Below are 17,863 nucleotides of genomic sequence, written 5' to 3' on the forward strand. Positions count from 1 at the left end.
TATACAGTGTTAACCTTGTACTCTCTTGCAAATGGTGCCCAATGCTGCTTCGCCTCAACTGTTACAGTACCGGTAAAAGCAAATACTGTATTAGTAGAACTCAATTCTTTGGCCACATGTAAACACAGGATTTTTTTTATGACTTTGTGTCCAGTACTCATAAAAAAATTAATCTATCCAGGCAGTTGTGTTTTCTCTCCAGTTACCAAGTGGTGTATAGATTACATGCTTTATTATGGGGTAGGGGACGTTTGCAGGATAGAGGAAGTCGGGTTACCGAGGCGAGCGTTATTGGAGTTTCCACCCAGAGGTCTGTGACCGAGGGGGAAGACCTAGAATCGGAGAGTGGGATACTGTAAGAGCGAAACTTTGAAGATCAGGGTGACGACTGCAACAGCTGATCTCATCAGATTTCCGGAGCTAAGCATCGTTGCACTGGATAGTTTTTTGACGGGTGACCACCATGCACCGTTTTCATAGGCTGCTGTGTGACTACGTGGTGGGCAGCAGAGAGCAATGCAACATATACCCATTACTGTTGTACTATACTTCTCTGCTTCCAAATCTCTGCTTCCGACCTTCACCAGCCCACACTGACCAATTTGGTTTAGTCGGATAACCCCACGTCTCACGGTGTGGAATGGCCCTCATCCAGCAGTGTATTGACACGCGGTATGTACATGTACGTGCTTACGATTCCGCCTCAATGAATTGCGCGTGCGTGTACCGGTACAGGCATAGCTGCGTGCGGCAGACGCCGGGTTTCCCCCAAGTCCTCTTCGCCTCCACTGCCCTGCGACCAAGACGCAGGGTCGGGGCACGGCACGACCCCGGGGCAAGAGCTGCAGGAGGAGTCGGCGTGCCCGGCACCGGTGCCCGTGGGGGGCTATGACCTCGCGAAGGCCCTCAGCAGCGTCCCGTCCCTGGAGATGGTACGCAAGGTGCTTTCGGTTGGGTAAGTGTACACTCAAAGTATACAACTTTCAGCGGTTCCCTTAAATCGTTGAGGAGAAATGGCAAGCTGAGCGAAACGTATTTGTTATTGAAGGTTTCGAAGCAGTGATCACGGATCAAACATATTTAGTGTTTTTGGTGGGCAGGTGGGCGTTGGGTCACGGCAGGTGAAACGTGATGTAGGAAGAGAGGAGGAAGGGCAATGAGAGGATTGGGCCCTCACAGAGAGAGGGGAAGGTCTGCCACAGATATATCTGAAAAAGCGGAGAGAGGCAGACGGACATTGAAAGAGACGGACACGGAGAGACGCACACTTAACAGATTGAGCCGAACACAGAGACAGACGCAGTATAAAACAAGGGCATCATCGGATGGAGGGGAGAGACCGAGAGACACACGGAAGGAGTGAGAGACAGAAAGATGATAGACTTATTAATTTATTATGTGCTCCGTATTTATCGCCGGCAGGGCCCAGGCTACGACATTTGTTGGGTAACGCCCGTTGGAGATTTGAGTTTTGGGCTCCACTGCGCACTGTGTTTGAGAGTTCAGGCCAATCGAACGGCCAGCGGCTCCCTTTGCCCAGATTGATTCCTCAGGAAGTGTGGCGACGCTAATAGGAGGACATACGACAAATGAAGTTAAACGTGTCGGGGAGCGGCAGCAAAACGCGCCGGAGCCCCCGGAGCGTTGTCTGCGACAGGAGTTTCGTGACCATCATTTTCTGTTGCATGACTGTTACTTTTTTTTTTACATTCATTCACAATAATAATAATAATTAAATCTGTAAATCAATTCCATTAACTAAAATTGTTGCAATGAAATGTCGAATCGTGAGAAATTGTTAAAAAAATATCTCTTTTGCGCAATCCACATGATTGACGAGTCCTTAATCATAGAAGCTTTAAGAAAATTACGTTCAACGTTATCAACTAAGATGCAAATACTGCTTTGAATCTGAGAACTGTTATTTCATACTTACAGGTGACAAGTATGGCAGGTTCAGCAAGTTGTGTACACCGAGAAATGCGTTTTGTTTTGATACTGCGCACTTCGGCATATTATTTTACACTTGAAATTCTCCATGTGCATATCACACATTTCATGAGGTGCTTGCTACAGTCGCCCATGTCTGCCATCACTTCTTGGAACAAGTTGTGTGGCTGCGTTTAGTTCCCAGACTAAAAATGCAATGATTCACCGGCGTTGGCTCGATACAGCAATTTCTATTCTCGCGCTCCTTTTGGCAGTGCAGCGAGGTCCATGTGTATGTTACAACAAGTCAGTGACTTCCCATTTTCTTGAGTATCACTATGGCAGCGAGCGAATGATGCGTGGCGGGTACTTTGTTTCGGATAGGTTGCCATGTCCTTTCCATTCCATTGTTATGCAAATTAGTATGGGGGTGGTTGGAGGCAGGGTGACGCATGGTAACAATTTTAGCAACGCTCAGGCAGCAGTAACACAAACAGCAGGAAGGCCTCGGGGTTCGATACCCGACTGCTCTAGCGCCTTTCTGTGTTGCGTTTGTATGATCTCCCCTTTTTCTGCATGGGTTTCCTCAGGGTTCTCCGGTTTCCTTCCATATATATATATTTTTTTTAAACATACATTGCAACTAGTATGAGCCAAACGTCCCAATGCTGAAAAATGTATTTGAATTTTTTTTTTCAAACTGTGACAAGTGTTGCAGCCAGATAGGGATTGTGTTAATGATGCTACAGTCGGACAGATCCGTATATCTAAAACATGAAATAGCTATTCAGCATGACGCAATGTGATTCAAACAGCGAGCACGAAGGAGAGAGAATGTGAGTGTCCTCTGCTTCGTAGGTTTTCCCGGTCGCGGCTGCAGCTGTCCCGATGAATTTGCGTCGAACAGCAACGCGCGCGGTACAACCTTAAAAACATACTCCTAGTTTTTTCGGTAAAGTCACGTAGGTAAAAAATGAAATTTAAATTAATACAAAAAATAATCAAATAAAAAAAATCACGACGTTTCGTCACAGCCAGATTTGCTGTATTCACTTGATACAGCAAATCTGGCTGTGACGGTCCCACCTGATGACAGAGACTTGTGTTGCCTCCGAAACGTCGTGATTTATTATTATTTTATTTTTATTAAAAAAACTAAGAGTATGAATCCTTGCAGTCACGAAAGCTTCAAATCTAGAACCTTAAAAATACCATCGGAGAGCGATGCGAACGTCGTCACTCTCGACGGTGCAGCTTTCTAAACGCGTCGTGAATGTTTCTCCCCTCCGCTGATCCCACTTTGGCAGGCCGGGGCAGCGCGTCCGCCACTCGGAGAACCGCAGGGCAGAGTCGGACACGAGCACCGTCGTGTCGACCGGCGAGGGGGCAGGCGACCGTGGGGAGCACGGTGAGACGCGGACTACTCTCTCTAAACGCATACTCTTTGGTTTTTTCGGTAATGTCACGTAGATAGAATATTTTTAAAAATAATAAATGAAATAACAATCTAAAACCACGATGTTTCGATCACAACACGAGCGATCGTCTTCAGGAGGAAAGTCGGCGTGGCACAAGCGCTCAGGCGGCGGTATGGGAACATGCAGGGCCACAAAACGTCCTGGTGTCAGAACAAAGTGGGCGGGGCATATGTGCCCTGGGGTAAGGTAACAAGAAAACACAAATCAAGTCTCGACTTTACCTGTGCTCCCTTAACAAGAAAAACACAAATCAAGTCATGACCCAAAGTGGTTGATGACATCTTTCCAATGATTGCTGAGTTTGTACCCATCCTCTCGGTTGAAATTGTGTCTGTATATATGGATGGCTTCATGAACGAATCTTTGCTGATAGCCAGTGGGCTTGCAAAGTACCTCTCTAAACCCCCTTTTCTTGACCTCAAAACCCAAACCCGAACGTCCTGTGGTTGCTGCTACTGCTTTATTGCATTATGTTTAAGCTCAGTCCACCCTAAATCGCATCCACTGCACAAACCGTGGCAAATTAGGATACCTGATTCACAAATTGATTTTTTAAAATTCTCCATCATGTTGTGAAACTTCCTTCCTGCGTGGGTGTTGCGGTGCCATACTCTCACGAACCAGGAGAAGGCAGGAAAGCAATTGGACTAATCATCATCTTTTTCCATCTGTACGGGGATTGTGTTGCCCCCCACCCTTGCATCAGTGGGTATACTCCAGGTGCTCTGCTTTCCCTCCCACATGTCAGAAATTGGTTGAAAACATCCTAAAATAAAATCCCATTGACCAGTTACATAATTTGGAAAAATAATTGTTACCTCTTAGAAACTATTTAGTACCTCCTGTTAGCACGGTTGGCTACGTACTGTGCGAAAGAAGGTCTACCTACACAGTACTAGATAAACCCATCAATAATCCAAAAAGTAGAACGAAATAAACTCAGAGGTTATTAATAAAGTAAGTGATATTTTTGTTGTTTTTTTCCGGCTTATCTGGTACTCAGTAGTTACTCTTAGGTAATTAACTATTCATATCCGTATTTATAAACTGGTCATCAGAAGAAAAAAAAATTCTTGTAATTTTCACGAGGGTCGCATAGACGTTAAGTAAAGTCACCAACCCTAATTTTTTTTTTACTGTTTGTGCTTTGAAGAAGGGCCAATGCTCAAAACTTCACCGATTATTTATTAATGCAAATTGTTTTAAGGCAGTGTTAGGAATAAATGTGAGTCCCTTGAAAAAAATTAAAATAGGTGGACTTGGGCAGGATATGTCACGAAAAGAGATGATGGTTCATTGTTGTTGTTGTTCTTAAGCTTTTGTTTACCTATTGAAAGCTTCACTGAGTCTCGTGACTGCCCCCCAAGCCCTTTACAGGTGGAGGCGATGATTGCTACGTTTATTCCAATTAAGTAATTTGCAGGTAAATTTTCAAACGTGGCAAATGTGTGGACCATGACACCAGCAGGAACGGGCCTGCTTTTGATGATGGTCGATTATAACAGTTAAAGGAGTGGCAGTCAAGAAATGGAATGCATGTGAAAGTATGTCGACCAAGGAGGAGGAGGAGAAATTAAATCAGCTCGTGTGCAGCTGCCAGGTGGTATTGTTATTGATGACTTGGGGAGGCCTTCATCCAGCAGTGGATTGATCATGGCCGATGATAATGAAGATTTAAAAGACATCAATACATGGTAACAACGGCAGTCGAAATGTCCTCCTGGAAATATACTCATGATTCAACCACAAGAGCCCAGCTGCCTGCTGCCTGCAACAGTAAATCCTAATCGAATCCAACCAACAGCTGCCTGCATTATTGATGATGCTGCTGCCCTGTCCACCTCTCCCTTGTCTCTCTATCTTACCGTCGCTCTGTTTCTCGCCTTTGTCGCTTCCACCGGCACGCCTGTAATCGGCGCCCTTCCGAAAGGGCCCCACACTTTGTTTCACCCGTCGGCCCACTCGTCGCGCTCGCCTCTCTTAATCTTGCCACGCGAATTATGTTTCCTTATCGACCCGCCTTGCACACTGCTGCTGCAGCTCATCCTTTACACACCCCGTCGCCGCAAAACTCTGGAAACTCGTTACTCACCTCTGTCTTTCTGCCTGATTACAGTTTACAGGTTTTGTTTTAAATTCTAATGTCAACCGCCTACGACTCTTGTGATCAGCTTTGCTGACGGTGATTCGATCGAGGCGATAGGTGTGCTGTCATTACAGATTCCAAATGCTTCCATCCTCGCACCACGCTCCATCGACTGTTGTGGCAGAAACGTATATCTGAGCAGAATTCACTTCCGCGTCTCCCACACGTGTATATAGATACGGCGAGACTCCTGAAACGGTTTGTGGATCGTGATGTAGTTGGGGTCACGGGGCTTGTCTCGTTAGCGTAGGCGAGCCGACTCTACCATGGCTACGATTGTACCAGAGGCCACTATTGGCAATGTCTCAAAGTCACGTAGTTGTGACTTTAAATTATTTTTTCTCATTTACAAACCTTAGCTTGTGGGTAGTACAGTAGACTCTTGATTATCCAATGAAGAGGACGGTCGCGGATAATTAAAAATCGCGGATAGTCCAAAAATATAAATTTTCGCAGATCTCTATGCCAAAAAACACTATCAATTAGAAATTCGCTCAATAAATGATCAGATAAATCGCTCAAAATTAAGCACAACTGATGATTTTGATTGTTACTCTTTCGATCGCCCGATCGATGCGCTTGCTCAGTGGGGTAAGCGTCTTGTGCTCCTGCGCAAAAGACGCTGCCCACTAAGTGGATGACAGCAGAGCCACGCCAATCAACATCAATCCAACTCCGCCCACTGTTGTAAAGATATGCAACTACTGTACTGTAGGGGCGATCACGTGGATTTAGGATTAACTGGAGCTAACATATTTGTTCAGTTTAAGCACATGACTTGTAATAATCATTTACAAGAATAACAATGTACAACTGTTTTTAGATGATTTATTTGGGCTTGAGATAAGATGTAGCCTCTCGTTGCGTAGCTACAAGATAATAACCAGTTTTCTGTTTTTTTTTGCGTTGCGTCTTCCTAAGAAGTTAGTACATCGATAGAAGGGAGAAGGTGACTGTAAAGAAGCAGGTCATTGGCAAGATGAGGCTGGACATGCGTTTAGTCCACTCGGTTGATTCAATTTTATTTTGGTATTCAGCGTTTGGTCAGAATAACTGTCATTTTGGCGTGCGCACCCTTAATATTATTAAAATAAACAAGGAGCCGGTGACAGCAGGGCAGCTTTATTCTTGTTTCTACCGTATGTGGCCCATCACGTTTATTACCCCAACGATTTCATTTCACTAAGAGGGGTTTTGTGATGCATCGCCCGTGCTCCGTGTTATTAGGGACAAAGTACTTGTCGGTGTTCTTCATAAGGCTCACCTGGGAGGTGTGACCACTTAATTGCTTTTGATTTCAAAGTTAATAAACCAATTACGGTGGACTCAATTAACCGTGTTGCAGTTGGCTGCACATGCTGTCAACCCCCATGCAAGTGCTGGATTATTTTTAACGGTTGGTTCTGGGGAGCGCTCAGAATTTTTTGGCGATTAAAGACAACAGGGCCACGTTCCTTCTTCCCTGCAATTTCCCCGCTCACGTTTCCAACGATTCATCATTGAAATTTTCAAGGACCCGTGGCAGCGGCACTGTGTAGAAACAACGGCTAAAAATACTTCACAACCACCACCACCACCACCATTCTCATTAACATTGCCTCGCGACTGAAGCATACGGTAAGCTAACATCACAGACACCGCAACCCTTTCCGTACCCCTCCAAACAGTGCTGTATTATCAAATTGGCACAGTAAGCATTGTGTCTAGGGCCTATGAAAACTGAAGGGCCTACGGGGATTTTTTTTGCCATGTCTTTTTTGTTTGTATGATAAAAAAAAGTAAGAAAGATATCTTGTAATATTTTTAGGCGTACCTTGTTTTTTTTCAATAATTGCAAATTATGATAATTGGTTTTTTACCCTTCTATCTGGCAACAAAACTGACACCTTTTTACAAGGAGTCATGTTTGCATAGACCGCAATACCTGCAGTCATAATACAAACAAAAGGCATAACTCTGATAATGTGCACTGTCCTTGAAGTTGATTGGTCCACACCCGAGACAGCTTTCCTTAGAGCCTAGTCTCACATGGGTTGGACCAGATGACGCCAAAAGGCGCACTAAAGGTGTCAGTTTTGTTGCCAGATAGAAGGTTAAAAAACCAATTATCATATTTTTACTGGCAAAGGAGGTTCCCATAGAATTGCAAATTAAATCTGCTTATCTGCGGCACGCAGCGCGCGCCCATCGAATCAGGGCACGGGCTAAATCGTGAACGTATCGGCAGTAACGACGTCTGTCCGGCGGCTGGACGAAGTACGCGCAAGAAACAAGCGAGTGACAGTGGCGGCAGTAGTCAGATGGGCGGCAGCAGTACCAACTGTTGAAAAGTTATCACTGAAGATCTACGAAACAGAAGTGCCAGAGGAGCCTACACGAACATTAATCCGGCCCTCCCCCCCCCCACAATGAATTGCACCACTCGTAAGCCGTTGTCCTTTGAGGATTCTGGCCCATGCCATTGGGATATGGAATCAGAATATTTATTCATACTGGAGGAATCCGATGTCCAGTAGGGGCACGGGGGTAAGAACGTTACAACAACAAACATTACAAAAAAAAGTACAAGAAAGGTAAATAAATTACCCAAACACAAACAAATACAGCTAAACCATCCCCATCCTACCAGGCAAAGCCCACTCAGGTATTAACCTTAATTTTCAGAAGAGACCTGGCCACAGATGATAGCTCAACAAAGCGGCCCATCGTTTGGACATTTATAGCACCAATAATCTCAATGCATGTTTCTAAATGTGGAGGGAAAAACCGGAGGACCCGAAGAAAAAAAAAAATAATCCACGCGACCACAGGAAGAACATGCAAACTCCAAATATACGGCAGGCGTAAGGGTCGGGATCGAACCCCGACCTCCTGCATACCAGGCAAGGAAGATCACATCACGGCTGTATCAGGGGACACCAGCTGAGAGGAGGGGCTGCCCAAGGATTTGATTTGTCCATTGATTTTATTTTAATTCGATGCACAAGCAGGTAGCATACATTATGTTGCATGCAGTTCAACAATCCAGTATTTCTATTTAAAAAAAAAAACAGACGTTGACAACGGTATACACTGCGTGTGTTCATTATTTTCTTCACCTCTGCATGTAACTGCATTGGGGGGATTTTTCCCGTTGCCGGAGAGCGAGCGTCACCGTTGCACCTCTGCCCCCTCTCGAGTCGGAATGCAGAACATTGCATTTTCAACAATAAGTGTCCAATTTGAGCCGTCGTTTATGAGGATAGATCGTGTGGTCGGTGTTTGAATTACAGCACCCGAATGAATTTACATGACAGTTGGGCCGCAGTGTTGTTATGTAAGTGAGCATGTGTTCTCTGGGTGGGAATGCAGGCTGCGGCATGGATGCCCTGCGTGAAGACGTTTGTAATGTATGGTAAACTTCTTCTTGGTTCTTTCGGTAAAGTCACGTAGAAGGGAAATAATAAAATAATAAAAATTAAAATAATAAAATAATTCTCACAACGTTTCGGCCACAACGCAAGCAGCCGTCCTCAGGTGAAGAACAGGTCTGTCGGAAAGACGCATTCAGACTCTGTCTTTCTGACAGACCTGTTCTTCACCTGAGGACGGCTGCTTGCGTTGTGGCCGAAACGTCGTGAGAATTATTTTATTATGTTTTATTTTTATTATTTTATTATTTCCCTTCTACGTGACTTTACCGAAACAACCAAGAAGATGAATCCCTGCAGTCACGAAAGCTTTAAATCGAAAAATATGGTAAACTTCTTTTTCACCGCGTACATAGCCAACCGTGCTGTTGGGAGTTGCGGGGAAAGGTTACAACAAACTCAACATGTGGAGAACATGCAAACTCCAAATGTACAGGCATCGGTGGTCAGGATCAAACCCTTCAACATCGTGTATACTCGGCGAGGTAGTTAACATCTCGCCACCGTGGCGGCCCAGACAAAGTGATCTTCGAGGCAGCTTTGTGATCTCTGCTCCTGCTGTGGCCGCTTTGTGTGGACCAGAGCGCGCTTGCAGAAGGGGGGGAGGGGATCTCAAAGGTAGCTCTGTGGTATCCGTAATGTACATGGGAAATGCCAGTGCCACGTTGGCTGCACCAATGCACAACATGAAACGAATGTCTCTTGGGTCTTGCTAACACCGCCGTAGACCACCATAGCCAGGATGTGGTCTGTGTATCGTGGCCTTCGTAACCTGGGGAGGGTTGGGCATGGAGGCCTGTGGACTGGGGAGAGGGGGAGGGTGCCATACCATCCACTGCTGTGTAAGCTAACTTTGAAATGATTTATTTTCAATGAAAGGCGCATTGTGGATGTTGTTTTGTTGTTGTCTATTCCAGTTATGGTGCCGACGTCCGGCTTGTGTGGGGGGCTGCTGGAGCTTGGCCAACCCCAGTGTCTGTCCGCACCGGAGCGTGGGGTCTCACCGGACCTGGGGGGCTCAGGTTTAGCGGGGTCTGACATGGACAGCTCCCTGGAGCCCGAGGAAAGGGAGGCAGCAGCTGAGCTACGGGAGGAAGGTAACAGGACTGCTCGTGCCGTGACTACTCTATATATATATATATAACAAATATATATATTTGACCACTACAAACTATTTTCTATTTTACCAGGTACGACCCACCGCGCTACGTAGCTCTTTTTCAGAAGCGACCTGGCCACAAGTGATAGCTCAACGAAGTGGCTTATTACGTGCACATTTATAGCAGCCAAATACTTTAAACACTTGATGTTGATTCTAAATGTGGAGGGAAAAACCGGAGAACCCGGAGAAAAAAAATCCACGCGACCACAGGGAGAACACGCAAACTCCAAATATACAGGCGTTGGGGTTGGGATCAAACCCACAACCTCCTGTATACTAGGCGGGGTAGGTAACATCTCGCCACCGTGGCGCCCTGCTGTGAGCGCAAACATTTAAACCCGCTGTTAATTTTTAATGCATTCCAACTGAAGGTTGAAAGTGTTTGTGCGTGAGCTCCGTCCGCCCATCTGCCCGTCGGTCTGTCACTAGGGGTGGCACTATAACTCTTAAAAGATGATCCATTATAAATGAAACCTTAGAATAATGTTGTGTTGCCATTCAGGGACTTTCCCTGGCCAAATTGATCGAAGGGGGTTTCTCAAAACGCGGGAGATGTGCAGGCCAGTGTTACTGAATCCACTCGCATGCATATTTTTTTCTTTAACTGTTCCGTCGACTGTGCATCGAAGTGTACTCTGCAAAATTGATTTAATTGCCATAATATCCAAGCTTTTGTGCAAGATTGCAACAACAAAAAAGGACCACATCCACTTTTTATTCATGTTACTGTGTCGTGAAAATTGAGTGCGCAGTAAAATCTAAATGGATCCACCGACTGGAGCAGGTGGGATGCGATTGTGGGGATAAGTGGTTGCACCAATAACGAGAGGTTCCCTTGGGTCGTCTAAAATTATCCACCGATCGCAGAAGCCGTAGTTCATACCTCTGTGACGTGGGGGGTGGCGCAAATGTAAACGAACGTCGTTACTAATTACTCGTAATTAAAACGTCAACGTGTGCACTCTGTCGAGCTGGAGGGCATCGCTCATCTGTGCCGATTACCGTGCGAGTGATAGAATTCCACTTTTTTTTTTCTATCGTGAGGGCCATTCTCTACGTAGCATGACTTTCCACAAAGTGGTACTCATTTTTAATGGACCAAGGAGGGGGGTGATGTTGGCCGAGTTTTCCACATTTAGCCAGGATTTATTTTTACTCGGGTGATCTAACAATTGCAAGTCGAGTAATCTCACCGCAGCTCCAGTTTTTGGTCGGATTAAAAAAAAAGCATTGCATACTAATTGTTATCATTAATAATACGTGCATATCTCATCTCATGCCTCGCTGGTATCGAGGTGAGATGGGGTCTCGCACTCCCTTTAGGGCCTGAGGTTTCATGACATCTCGTCTCCCATGGTGCTGTTAGCGTGGTTGCAATGAGCAAAATGTGTCTGGATTATTGTTCTTATTATGAATGTGATAGTTGCATATAATTCGCATTATGTTTGCAATGTAACTATAGCGCCCTTTGTGTCTATGCTTTTTTTCCCAGGATCAATTTCAGAAGATGCTTCGGAGGACAGTTTTGTGGCCGATTTGGATACCAAATGATTGACGATGCTGCCTGGTGATTACATTTTGTTTTTTATATATATAGCAAATTAGCATGTTTACGGAATGGGTACAAAAGTCAAAGTTTATGCTGCTATAAGGAGCAAATAGGGTAGCACTTGTCATGGATTTACAGTCCTGAGCCAATGGGAGAAATTCCACATTCTCCATGCGAGTACCCGGTCTCTGTGTGTAACAACCCACTGTTGACTTTGGTGCAAAAGGTTTGCATCTTTCGACCGCAGTGGGACGATGATGATTATAATGGGTAGAGTTGACCTTTGAAATTTTAACTTTGCAATTTTTCGATTACAAATACTTCTAACTGCAGCGTAGCCTGGCTAGATATTAACATTATTACGGATGCAAAAAAATACACATCTCTGTGGCAGGTCACCACGTGAATTTGTCAAAGTGCATGCATTTGTGTGGACATTTGTGCTTGCACGTTTTGTGTGATTCTCACGCTCGTATCCCATGCTCCCCGTCTCGAGTGCACATCGACTTTTTGATTCGTTTACACGGATGTTCCATGGCACCAAATAATTTTGGATACCTCTTAAGTGTTGCAAAGTGTAAAAAAAAAAAAATACACGTTAAATTCATTAAAGTTTTTCTGAAATCACTTTGTGTTGTGCCTTGCAGGTAACTGCAGAGGCTGCCTTGGTGCGTCACGGCGGTCAGAGCAAAGTAATATAAAAGCCACCGTTGTTAATGCTGTGCATTTTAACGCATCTGCGTGATGCGTGCCTTGCACTACCGAGCATAGTGTTATGTCATTACACGGAATTGCAGCACAAGTTTAGTCTTCAGAACAACGAGCACCTGAATTCCACTTCTGAGGATGCAAGTGCTGCACATAGTTTATACGTTATTTTTTTGTGTGGCCATTTTTTTTTTGTTAAAACGCAGGCCTTGCCGAAAACTTCCCTGTGACGTAAGATTTCCTGCATATCGTTGCATTTCATTGTCTTTGTAATGTTAGTTTTTTTCTATTTTTATTTGATTTATATATATGGCAAATAAAGTGTTTATAACAGCTGCCCATGTCACCGCAACGTGAACACGTGCGAGAATGCAAACGCGCATGAAACTTGGACGCATGTTTAACTTTTTTTTCTCGTTCGGAGTCCCTTGCAGAGGGGAGACCTGACTCAACGCCAAGTGCAAACGCGGCGGCATATGCACACGTGTACAGCCCGTGTTTGTCAATCCATCACTGCACGAGGGGACTACTCTACCACGCCTCGCAGGCCGCGAGGGATATTTTGACGACACTTGACCGCACGCTGGCCAAGTCGGGGGTTGGTGGCTTCCCGCAAAATGCCTGTTTATACGCGTGCCATGTTGCGACTGGTTCAGGTTCAGCCATCTCTGTTCGGGTTCAACTGCATTCTGAGATCTGACAAGATTTGGTGCATTCCATGTGATATGGCTGGGAGGTGAAAAAACGGGAGCAAATGTGAATAGCAATAAACTAAAAACTAAACTTTTTTTAATTGCACCAGCTTTATAAAGCCCCTTTATCAGAAGCGACCTGGCTACAAATGATGGCTCAACGAAGTGGCTTATCATGTGGAAATGTATAGCAGCCAAATACTTTAAACGCATGTTTCTAAAACGGAGAAAATTTCACACGACCACGGGGAGAACATGCAAACTCCAAATGTATACAGGTGTCCGGGTTGGGATCGAACCTATGACCTCCTGCATAGCAGGCGAGAGAGTTAACATCGCCACTGTGGCAATGCCACACTGCTAAGTAAACAATTATACCACCGAAGTCAAACAGAAACATACACCGAACGTTTTTGCTGGGATATACAGAATCGGCAATGTAATTGCTATGCAAATCTCTTCTAATTTTCAATTGCAACTGAGAAAAGAACACGCTGAGTGGATATAAAACGATCTGTGCTCAAGAACCGCACACACTAGGCCCATTTTAAAGGTTGGGGGTTGGTGGAGGAATAAAACATCTGCATTATAAACTTTCCACAAAGAAGTTCACTGGATGTTTCCAGTAGCGTGCAGTAAAACGGTGGAAACCACGTGTCGACAATGAACGATGGAAAATCCTGCTGCGAGGTTTTTAAGGATGCAGGTTTTTCCACTGTGGGTAGTCACGAGGTTCGGAGATGTCAAGAAGTCAACGTGGGCCGATTTTGTTTTGCCGTCACCCGCACCACCATCACGCTTAGGGCCCTATTATACAATCGGCCACTGTAGGCACTGCCTAGGGCCTACGGAAACTAAAGGGCCGACAAGAAAAATAATGTACCATGTCTTTTTGTTTGTATGAGATACAAAATGTAACCAAGATATCTTGAATAATTGCATTTATATAGCAAAGGTTAGGCACAGTGTAAGATACAAAGATTCGTGTCAATGTCAACGTTTTTTCACAAGGTGAGAGAAAACCACCAGATATTCACTTTTCTAGATTTTTTCATTGCAAGATTAGCAAATGGTGTTGTTTTTCGCACAATCGAGCGAGTGACGGCGGCGGTCGTAGTTACACGGGGCAGCAGCAGCAGCAGTAGTACCACCTGTAGAGAGTTGTCACTGAAGGCCCACGAAACAAGTGCCCAGGGCCTACAAGAACCTTCATCCGGCCCTGCGCTTCATCTGCCAGACCCTGCAGCTGTTCAGTCAATACGCACCCTCTCTTAGGCCTCCTAAAGTATCTCAAACATCTGGCTTTATGTCCTTCCCAATGGTCAGAGACCTCTGGGTGCCACTCCAATATCTGTCTCTGTTGCCCCCCCCCCCCCCCCATCTTCATCCTTCACACGTGCCCCAATTCATCACCACCACTGCTTCATGATCGACATTCGTAGTTCTTGCCACGTTCTCTCATGACCATCAATCTATCCAGAGGGCTATGTATATTGATGTCGCTGCGTAAACAAACACAGGATCGGAATATTTACTTACACGCGAGGAATCCGATGAGCTTTTTTTTCTCATGTTCCGACAGGGGTGGCGTGTCTCATTCTCCGGGACCAAATTGCTGTTCGCCCACTCCTGGTTACTGATTTGGGCTGTTTACGCGTGTGGCCACGGGGGGCGGATGGAAGGGGGGGAGGGTTACGTGTTAGGCAGTCCTCGCCATGAGTCCAACAATCAACCTTTGTCACCTGCCAGCCGTGTCGAAAACCCACGCGTTATCGCTACACACCGATGCATTAACCAACCAGCCACGTTGCTACACGATACGTCTTCTAAATGTCACACACAACGAAATGTTGGTCACTTTGAGCCGTCAACTCCATCGATCAAAAACACAAACAAACATTTCTTGTCCGGGAATCTGAACACTTCGTGATCACAAGTTGTGGCACAGCATTTTATTTAAAAAAGACGCGTTTCATCTGCAGCAAGGAGATCGTATAAGTCGTCGTCAGCCTGACATTTCTATCATCCAAAGCAGCGGTCGGGAACCTTTTTGACTGGGAGAGCCATAAAAGCCGAATATTTCTAAATATATTGCATTGAGAGCCATATAGTATTTTTAACGTATAATAAATTAAATGTCTTTTAATGCGACTTCTGGTGCTGCATGGTATTGCTGATGGCCTTGTAGTCTGGTTCGTACGTGGTGAGGTTGAGCTTCATGCAGGCGTTGAGGCCCCGTGACCCGTGAAATTTATCTTCAAAACTAATTTCTGTTTACTTTAAAATGACACAGTATTATTAAGCAATATCACAAGTATTTTAAAATCAGTTCCAAACTGATATTTTTATTTTATTTTTTTCAACTCAATTGTCTGGGAAGCCATATGCCGTCACGGAAAGAGCCATATATGGCTCGCGAGCCATAGGTTCCCGACCACTGATCCAAAGAGAGGGTTACACAGACCCAACACACTTGCTTCCACTGGCGTAGCGTGCGTGGCTGTCATGGGCCCTGGCTTTCAAGTAATTAAATCCCCCCCCCCCCCCCCTGTCCAATTTCCTACCCTCCCCCCGTTATCTTTCTTTATCCCAACGTCAAGGCCCATCCGGCCCGTGGGCCTGGGGGCAGTTGCACCGCCTGCACACTCGAAAAGGACGCCACTGCTTCGTCTCTTGTGTCTCGCCCTTTCCTCCACCGCCGTCTGGAGTGTGCTGCTCCTTCGATTGGAATGGGGCCTTTAAAGCTGCACCACACAACTCTTCCCCCACCATGTTGCACGCTCCACGCCTGATGGGGCTCTGGGTCTTGTAGAAAGTCTACAGTGATGGTGGTGATTTTAGTGGTCGTAATATCAGACCGGCGATAGACCAATTCGGCCTGAACTCGATAGATCTGAAGCTCGGCAGGATTTCGGGTGCCTTGGATAATCGCGCGTGGATGTGGACGAACCACCCTGCACCCAACACGGTTTCACAGGGCTCGCGTTACCCACGTGGCGAGCAGCAGAGGGCATCGATATCCACTTGTACGATACTTCTACGCTCCCACGTCTATGCCCACGAATTTCACCAATCGGCACTGACCAGCCGAGTCAAAATAATCCGCACCCCCCCCCCACCCCATCCAGCAGCGGTTTTGGGGGAAAAGGGTCGTAAACGTAACATGAATAAGGCCTCATACTCTGGTTTTTTCGGTGAAGTCACGTAGATAACAAATTTAATAAATGAAAACAACTAAATTAAATCACAACGTTTCGGGCGCAACACAAGCGTCCGTCATCAGGTGGGAAAGCATGGCCTGCTGCTGATGCAGACTGTTTTCAAATCGAGAATGATGAAGGCCACCGTGGGCAAAGTCGCGACGTCTTGCTTGGACATTGAAGGCAGAAGTCCTCCAACCTGCAGGGGAGAGGCACATTTGGGCCCCGTGCCCTCGGCACCGGCAGAAGTCGTCATCCTCCTCGTCCCTGCTTGTAACAATGCTGCCGGCTCCTTCCCATTACCGCCGTCTGCCGCGGAGGTCCTGACTCCACGTGTTTGCCTTTCAATGCGTTTCATTTATTTACGAGCATCGACCGCGACCTACGATCGTGTGTTTTTGTTGTTGTACATTTCTTTATATTGCTCGAGGTTCGCCGGGGCGTTATACATTGGGGCGTCTCATCCTTCTTCTCTCGCCGTCAAAAGCGCAGCCGTCACGGGTTGCCCTTCGCTGCCGTGAGCACGCCGTGAACGCTGCGTAGCGCCGTGGTTCAGAGGGTTGCTCGCTGCGCGGTGGAGACGACGCTTCACGGATGGACGTGGGACGTCTTCCACCGGGGACTGCGTATTGAGACCGCCCCCTGCCATTGGATCGTGGAATTTCCACCACTGCCTCGGTCGCTGAACATTTCCTAGAGCATGGAGCGGCGGGGGGGGGGGGGGGTACTTTGAAGTGACTGGTCGGTATGAAGTGACGGATGTTATTGTTCCACGACGATGTATGTTGCACAATGTTGATCGACTGCGCTCAATGGGCCCTTGGACGCGTTGAGGGGCCCACGTGGCGTGCGTGTCGAGCATCGGGGCAAGCCCGGTAGCCGGCGTTCGTTCAAGCCCCAACGCGCTGCGGAATAAACGCAAAATATTGGAGCCGCTGCAAAGGCTCTATGGTGTGATGGACTCAAAGTTCACGAAGTTAATCGCTTGCTCACGCCGCTGCTGACAAACGGGGTCCCCCACGATTAGAGATGCCATGGAGGTGCCCACACTTTACTCCATTCCACGAGATGTGCCGATCGAGCGCGGTGTTTCCGTTTGTTCTGCTGGATCGGGCGAGTCTCGTAAGGGAGCGGTGGAGGTGTTGACGGGAGGGTGGATTTCAGAAACTTAAACCGATGTTGACGATCGACCCTGACGACCTCTGGATTATTGCTTTGTCCAGGGCGATATCCATTTACGGCGTCGGCGTCTGATGGAACTAAAATGTTGTTTACTTTTATTTCGTTGTCCCGTGGTGAGTGTGAGTGAGAGAGCGATACATGTGTGTTTAATCACTTTGTGTTGCTGCTGGCAGTGGTGGTGTTGGTGGAGGTCACTGCCCCACTGAATGTAAAGTGCTCTCTCTCTCTCTTTAATCTCAGTGGAACCCAGTCAGAATCTGTGACCGGTTGCATAAAAACACTTGAAGTGGAATTTTCCTCTGGCTCGCCCAACAGGACAGGAGGAGGATGAGCGGGGCGGGGGGTGGGAAATCGCCCGAGGAGTGAAACACCACCACATCCCCCGGGCACACTCATTATGTGGTCAC

The 17,863-nt window shown here is 46.4% G+C and overlaps 1 protein-coding gene across 6 annotated transcripts in view; it reads left to right on the forward strand.

The window, feature by feature from the left end:
• Nucleotides 1-12,718, forward strand: part of TRIM37 (tripartite motif containing 37) — a 44,568-nt gene extending 31,850 nt beyond the window's left edge. For all 6 annotated transcript variants that reach the window (XM_061562106.1, XM_061562103.1, XM_061562107.1 and 3 more), the window contains 5 exons: nucleotides 736-955; nucleotides 3,237-3,337; nucleotides 9,881-10,060; nucleotides 11,618-11,692; nucleotides 12,322-12,718. In XM_061562106.1, the coding sequence (XP_061418090.1) occupies nucleotides 736-955; nucleotides 3,237-3,337; nucleotides 9,881-10,060; nucleotides 11,618-11,676 (560 nt within the window). In that variant the 3' untranslated portion in view covers nucleotides 11,677-11,692; nucleotides 12,322-12,718. The remainder of the gene's footprint in view (nucleotides 1-735; nucleotides 956-3,236; nucleotides 3,338-9,880; nucleotides 10,061-11,617; nucleotides 11,693-12,321) is intronic.
• The last annotated feature ends 5,145 nt before the right edge of the window (nucleotides 12,719-17,863 follow it).

This window comes from Lethenteron reissneri, chromosome 28, assembly GCF_015708825.2.
Source record: "Lethenteron reissneri isolate LAM-NWPU_2019-01 chromosome 28, ASM1570882v1, whole genome shotgun sequence".
NCBI classification, from domain to species: Eukaryota; Metazoa; Chordata; class Hyperoartia; order Petromyzontiformes; family Petromyzontidae; genus Lethenteron; species Lethenteron reissneri.